This window comes from Nannospalax galili, unplaced genomic scaffold (assembly GCF_000622305.1).
Source record: "Nannospalax galili isolate Female #2095 unplaced genomic scaffold, S.galili_v1.0 scaffold1154, whole genome shotgun sequence".
Classification (NCBI taxonomy): domain Eukaryota; kingdom Metazoa; phylum Chordata; class Mammalia; order Rodentia; family Spalacidae; genus Nannospalax; species Nannospalax galili.
This window is the reverse complement of record NW_008335437.1, coordinates 334253-341521: the sequence shown is the minus strand read 5'-3', so window position 1 is coordinate 341521 and position 7269 is coordinate 334253. Positions and strand designations below refer to the sequence as shown.

Genomic DNA, 7269 nt, shown 5'->3' with positions numbered 1-7269 from the left:
TGTTGTGCATTTGACAGGTGAATTGTATCATTATGGTTTTAAATAACTCTAGAGCATTGTGGTGACAAAGGACATTTAGACAAAAGTACTTGGTCTCTATCCTTCACGCTACTCAAGAATGATTTAACTCCGTGAAAATTCTCAATGCATTTAACTGTTGGATTCATTCTGACCAGCAGATTGGCAATTAGCTTGTATGTGTATATATTTTTTTAAATGACCATATATCTAGGGAAAAATCATTAATGAGTTGAAAATGAGTTTTTGACCCGTTTCCAGTTCATTAAAGCTTTTGTGAACCCAGTCCAGCATTTACAAAAGCCCGAAGTTTGCCTCAACTGTTTAGCCCAATTATGGACCACACTGAACAGCCGGGATAGAAGTTCACCGAGGGTTCATTATCTTGCTCTTGCATCTCCCGGAAATTCTAATTACTGTCAGCTTATTTGGTTGCTTTTTGACTGCATTTCATAATTGCAAAAGCTTATCATACCCACAACACACAATTAGCACATAAAAAAGTTACTGTATTTGGTACATAAAAATATACAGCATTACACGAGAAGCACAAAACAAGAAAGCGAACACAAGGAAGCAAACGAACCATAGCAAATTATACGGGAAAGAGTTCTTCATCTTACCTATGTTTAAACTCTTTATTTCTTTATAGAAAGAAAACAGAAGGAAAAAAGAACACACAGTTAGCTGAAGAATCGATGATAAAGCAAACATAACAATTTTTATTTCTCGTATAAAGGGGCCCCCAAAAGGCAGTCTTTTTCTTTTTTTCCTTTCTAACTGACAATTTCTGGTTCAATTACTTGGGAAGATTCCCTGAGTTTAAACTCTTGGCCACCGGGGAATTTGGACAAGAATGTTTGGATTCTCTGACAGGCAAGGTGGCTGCCATGGGACATAAGTGGCAACAGCTGAGACAGGACTTCTGGCTGACAAAGGGATGGCAGATGGGTTGCATCTCAAGGGACGATACCTGTTGACTAGTAATGGCTCCTGTGAGTGAGGTGGTAGAAAGATTCTGAAGCTAAATTCAAGCTCAACTGTCAAGAGCTCTGTGATTGATTTGTAATGTCTGTCTGGGGTGTGGCAGGAGCATAGTTACACCTATGCTGCTGATTGCCATTGGTGCAGTAAGGGTAGAGTCAAGACCACCAAGAGAGAGCCCCTGCCCAAACCAACTGCAGTGTGGCAAAGGCTCTGCTGCCCTCTGACTCTCCAAATCACTTTCAATTTCTGCTCCATTCCTCCATGCTCCTCCCCAGTTCATTCGCATGAGCAGAACTGGGCCCGCACTCTTTCTCACAGCAGTAGCCAATACTACACCCATTCACAAAATGCATAGGTAATAATGTCCTGTTGTAACTGGAGCCAGAGACTCTAACTACCACACTGCTTTGGAGAATTAAAGAACGTTTTGTTGTTTTTTTCTTTTTTTTTTTTTTTTTTTTTTTTGTCTTTTGGAGGTAGGGTCTGCCTGTAGTCCCAGCTGACCTGAACTCACTATGTAGACCAGGCTGGCCTTGAACTCACACGAAGATCCACCTGCCTCTGCCTCCTGAGTGCTGGGATTAAAGGCGTGTGCCACCATGCCCGGCTCTTTTTTTTAAAAAAAAATTTATTATTTTTATTGTATGTGTGAGTGTTATGCCTGCATGTACGTAAATGCACCCGTGTCGTGTTTTTTTCTTTAAAGAACAAAAAGACATTCTAATTTCAGCAGGAAAAAGGCTGAAATTTAACATTAGGGAAGAGGAGATCTAAGTGCTTTGAGTAAGGAAAACTACTGTCTATTCCTGAGGCTTCTGGGTCAAAGTGGAAGGGGCCCTGGATCCTCTTTCCTTTCAGCTGGGAGAGACGACCTGGGGACAGGACAAAGAACCTTGAATGCCCTGATTCCTGTTAGGCACAAGTCAGTCCTCTGCCGGGGGCCATCATTAGTGGTGGGTTTGCACAGGGATTACATTTTTATATTTTATTCTAACGTGTTAGTTTTTGCAAAAAAAAAGTTAATTAAATGATGCTGATAACTCCTGAGCTCTGACTGACATAGCGCAATTTAAGATTCATTCTGTAAAGCCTGGTGTGTCAGGGTGGCAGCCGGGAATTCTCGCGTCTATTTTATATTGCTTAATGAAAGTGAAGTGCTATCTGCCACCAGTGGTAGACATATTTGGATCTTAATTATTGCAATATCAATTCCACTTTCTTTTTTTTTTTGTCAAGATTTTGTGAAAAGACTGGTTGGGATTTGGGTCTGCAGTCCTGACCTACTTCTTTCCTAAGACCATCTGCTTTAAGGTGATTACTATGATATCAGTGTTGAGGGAAGACAATGGGAAAGGAGGGGGAGCAAGTCATGGGAGAGGTGTGGCGTTTGGATGATCATATGGATATACACTTTGGATAAAGGCTGATTTCAGTCCGGGGTCATTAGCAGGCCACAAACCAAAATACCATCATCCTTGAGTCCATCCATGAAGATGAGTACAGATGCCCTTCTGATGAAGGACAGGCCAAGCCTTGGTGTGCACAGCCTCAACACAGACCCTTCAGGGACACCCTGTGAGGGAAAAGTGGTTTCTCCAATTTAAGAAGTTGAGATGAATTAGCTCTTCACCCTACGGAGGCTCACTGAGCCCTCTGTGAAGCCTTCAGGGTCTCTCCTAGCCTCCCAGCCTGCCCTGCAGAACTGTCATCACCCTGCCTTGTGATTTATGTGTGTGTGCCTGTCTTCTTTACTTCTTTGAGAATGGGGTATGACTTACTCTTTTCTGTATTGGTGATACTTCAGAGACAGTAAGGGCTAGAAAAGTAGATGTTTGAGTATGGGGGACATGGAATGAAGCTGCTTCCCACTAGGCTGAGCAGATCCTGCCTTGGACTAGCCCCATTCCCCTATGTTCTGTTCAGAAGTATGAAGCTGAAGAAAGACAGTTGAGACTCCTGTGGACCTTTCCATTCCTACTCCCTTTGTATCCTCTTTGAGTAGGGAGGTTGGACTGAATATCATTCTGTTGTTCTAAGTTTAGGAACATTAAGTTGGGATATGTTTAGTTGAATTTTAGAGGAATGCACTTAGGTGGTTTGTAGTATCTTTGGCATCTAAAATTGTTGCTAGCCATTCCCATCCAAGAATGGGTTTTGGGAACGCAACTGTCCTACCATGTTAATTCATGTAGCATCTTTGAGGGGCATGTGAAACTTGATGTAGAATTTTTCTCTCATAATTACACATACATCAGTGACAAACTGATTAACAAGCATCAGTTAAAAGAATATTAGGAGAAAACTTGAAATGTCTAGAAATATTACAAAGGAAACTTGATGGAGGTTTCCTAAATTTCATAATTTTAACAACTTACATACCATCAGTAACCAATTGTGAATATGAAAGCAATTTTTTTTACTTTATCATTAATCTGAAACAAACTTTGATTGGCTATATGGGAGGAAGGACTAAGCATCTCTATTCTTTCTATACCACAAAGAAACTGTCACAAAAAATAATCAAAGAGTATGGTATAGTGGCTCTGGGAAGTGGAGTCAGAAGGACCAGAAGTTCACAGTGAGTTCAAGGCCAGCCTGGGCTATGAGACCCTGTTTCAAAAATAAAAATGAAAAGAAAAACAAGACAGAAACAAACAAACAACAACAATAAAATCCCCAAAGATAATAAATATGGAGCTAAAATATAGAAAGCAAATATGATGTGTAACAGGAGTTGTTAGTCAATATGAAACACTAAGTTATCTGAAGTCTTTGACAGTTGTGCTGGTTGTGGCTTTTAAAAAACTTGCCATTTTGGTTTCCTTTTCTCATCTTAAGTAATACTGTTTCATTTTTCATTTTCTCCTATCCAAGTACTAACCAGACCTGGCCCTGCTTAACTCCAAGAGTAGATGAAATCAAGAGTATTCAGGGTTGTATGCAGTAGACTTGTTTTCATTTTCTTCTTGATATTATTAGTATTATTATTGTTGTTGTTGTGTATGTGTGCCTGTGTGCATGGTGTGTGTGTGTGTGCACGTGCGCTCAGGCCTCAACATGCCATGGCATGTGTGTGGAAGTCAGAGGAAAACTTTTGGAGTCGCTTCTACCTTTGCACTGTGGGTTCTGGGAATCAACTTCAGGTGGCCAGGCTTGTGTGGCAAGTGCTTTCATCCACCCAGGCATCTTACCACGCTTATTTTTCATTTGCTATTCATAATTTGTATAACTTCTTTTTTAGAGGGAACTCCTGAAATTGCATTAGCTTTCAGTCTTGTGAAGCCTGAATCTGTTCTTAGTCAAAGGGCTTTGAAAACAGAACCAAACACTGCACAAAATTGTTTGGAGACATGGCGATTATCATTATTATGTGGATCGGAGGCTTTGTTGGCTTACTTTCCTGACCCCCTGTCTTCACAGCTGATGGGAGGAAAGCTGGCAGTTTCTCTAGCTGCAGTCACAACATCCTCCCTCACACTAAGTGGGCTGCATCACTGTTGGATCATCAGTTCAAGTTTGTCTTTGGAGAGTCTAACCTCCAGGGTCTGCTGCCTTTGCCCGCATTCCTAGGTTCCCATTTGCCTGCATCTCCACCTCTTCCAGCACTAATACATCCAAGTTGGCTAGTTCCCTTCCCTGAAGATCTCTCCTTATGCAGTGATGCTCTGAGCTACCCCAAAACACAGGAAGGATGTCTGCATAGAGGGTGCTTTCCTCAGAAAAACACCACATGTAACATCATCACTTCTGTTTGGAAAATGGAAAAGAATTTCAAACATTAAAGGAGGTATGATATTCTTATGTTTATCAAAAGGGGCCACATTAAGAGACATTAGAGAGACACTGTCCCAAATCTTCATGACTGGTTGCTTTGCAGTGGGGTCTGGGTCTTAAATTTGGGAGAGAAGGATTTATCATTGAGAGAAATTCACCCTAAGATGTTGGTGACTTGTGAATTTGCTCTGCTCCAGCGGGTTTAGGTTTTCCAAGGACCACATGAAGAGGATGATAATTATGAGAAGGAAAAGGGCCTCCTAAAGATGGGATATTAGGCTTTTCAGGGAAGTGGGTGTTGAAAATGTGTTAAATCAAAGCACACAGGTGATGACCGCTGTGCCTATGAGAAGGTTCTCTCTAGCACCAGAAGTTACTAGAGTATAGGGACCTCTGGCCTGATGTTTTGCATAGTCAAAGGGGGACGAAAGACTAGCGAGAGCCATGGCAATACTTCAATAGCATCCTGATTGGGAGACTGGGCTCTGGGGTGGGTGAACAAGGTAGGGATGGGTGCCAACTCCAAAATGGGATCACTCAGCTGCCAACCCACAATGGAGAAAAGACACAAGCAAGACAGGTATCCTCCCTCCTCCCTCCCTCTGCGGGTTGCTGTTTTAAAGAGCGAGGATTGACAGCCCTTTGTTTTCAGGTATGTAGTGGGAAGAAAAGAGGAATCAAACCAGTGTTCTTGTAAAAGCTTAACTTCTAATCAGCTCTGAGTTCCTGGCTGATGAAAGAAAGCAAGAACAAGTCTAAAGGCAGTTTTAAAAAAATGGGTAAAAAATTCATATAGTTGTCAAGGGAAATTGGGAGTCATGATCCCTCATGCGGTCCTTAATATTACTATGTGTGCATACTGTGGTTTCCTTTCACTGGGTCATTAGCTTGTACCACTGGTATTGTAGTCTCTATAGTTTGAGAGACATGGAATCAAAGGCCAAGTGCAAGAGGGAAGAGACTGGTTCGGTAATTCAGGGTCCCATCTTGAGCACTGAGGCTGGGCTGGACACTGCTCTAGGCAAAACGGGACAAAGATAACCTGTCTGCTGTACAAAAGTTCACATACCCAGGCTGAAAGATGTACACAGAAATAGGGCAGCAAGTAGTGTCAACTCTTATGGAAAACTGGAATGTTACATTTCCCAGGGAGAGGGACGGGATTTCGTCTAGGGTTGTTGGGCTTCTCAATCCAGACCATATAGATGGACAGGAAGAGCTTGCCTAGGTAGAATGGATATGTTGACTAGGGCAAGCATCATGAGTTAAGATTTGGAAGTGTGAATGTACTGATTTGGCTTTGAGCAAGAAGAGCCCAGACAAGGGAGGAAGGGAAGGGCCAGATATGGCAGATGACACATGGTGGATTAAGTAACTCAGTTAGGGAAAGCACAACGCAACCCCAACCCTTTCCCTAGACTCCTCTTCCAGCTCTCCACTGTCTGTAGCATTCCTGGGAAGAAGATGGCTTTCCTGGACTGAAAAAAAATTTGGGAAGGAAATTTCCTTAGGGAGACCTAGTAAAAGTGTTTTGTGGATTGTTAGTTTGCCAGCTTCAGGGTTAGCCAGTCCCTTCACTGTGCCTTTCTTCTCTTTGCTCATCTTTTGGGTATTCCAGCCTCCTCCTGTACCCCATAGCCTCCTGATCTGTTTCTGTAATGCTTTCTTTGGCTCTTCAGCTCAGCTGGAACTGCATTTACTGCTTCCCCTTCCCCCCGGGTGTCCACCTCTGACATCAGCAAGATGTTTCTCAAGCCTGCATTTCACCTCTCCTGTCCTGTCAGAGGCCAGCACATGTGTGCCTCACCCTCCTACTCAGTAAACACCCTCCAAACAAGGGAACCTGCAGCAGGTCGCTCAGCTGTTTCCTCTTGGTTTTTTCCACCCTTTTATAGTACTTGGCACAGTCTGGACTCCTGAGAATATTCAGCAATAGCTGCTGGTGGCTAGGTCACTGATGTCTTTCCCAGCAGGAGCTGTGAGGACTCTGATTGCCAACTTGATTGGATTGAGAAGTGCCTGGGAGATTAGTAAAGTATACCTCTGTCTGTGAAGGTATTTCAAGAGATGATTAGATCATGAGCATTCTGACCCGATGAATGGTTTGTCCATTGATAGATTCAAACATTGAATAAACTATAGGGAGGTGATGGCACTGTAGAAGGTGGGGCCTGGTGGAGGAAGCAGGTTTCTGGGGAATGTGCTTGGGGGCTATCTTGCCCTGACCCCTCTAATGGCTCTGCTTCACTTCCTGTTTGCCACGATGTGAACTGTTTTGCCACATCCTTCCAGCCAAGATAGAAGGCAGGAAATCTGGAGCTGCATAAATAATTCCTCCCATTAGCTTTTCCTCTGGGATATCATGGTCACAGAGATACAAAACACTAAAATGCAAGTACTACGGGTGGCCTCTGTGTCTTTTTTCACGGTAGCTGAGGCTGCCTCAGAAAGACCACCAGTCACTCAGTGGCTCAGGCCCATATCCTAGTT

General features: G+C 42.9%; 1 protein-coding gene across 4 annotated transcripts in view; it reads right to left on the bottom strand.

The window, feature by feature from the left end:
• Tenm2 (teneurin transmembrane protein 2) overlaps positions 1-7269 on the bottom strand; it is a 307755-nt gene that overhangs the window by 41124 nt on the left and 259362 nt on the right. Inside the window, exon 18 of one of the 4 annotated variants that reach the window (XM_029562085.1) lies at positions 642-662. The exons of the other annotated variants lie outside the window; for them this stretch is intronic. Coding sequence (XP_029417945.1) covers positions 642-662 — 21 coding nt within the window. The remainder of the gene's footprint in view (positions 1-641; positions 663-7269) is intronic. 4 annotated transcript variants of the gene reach the window in all.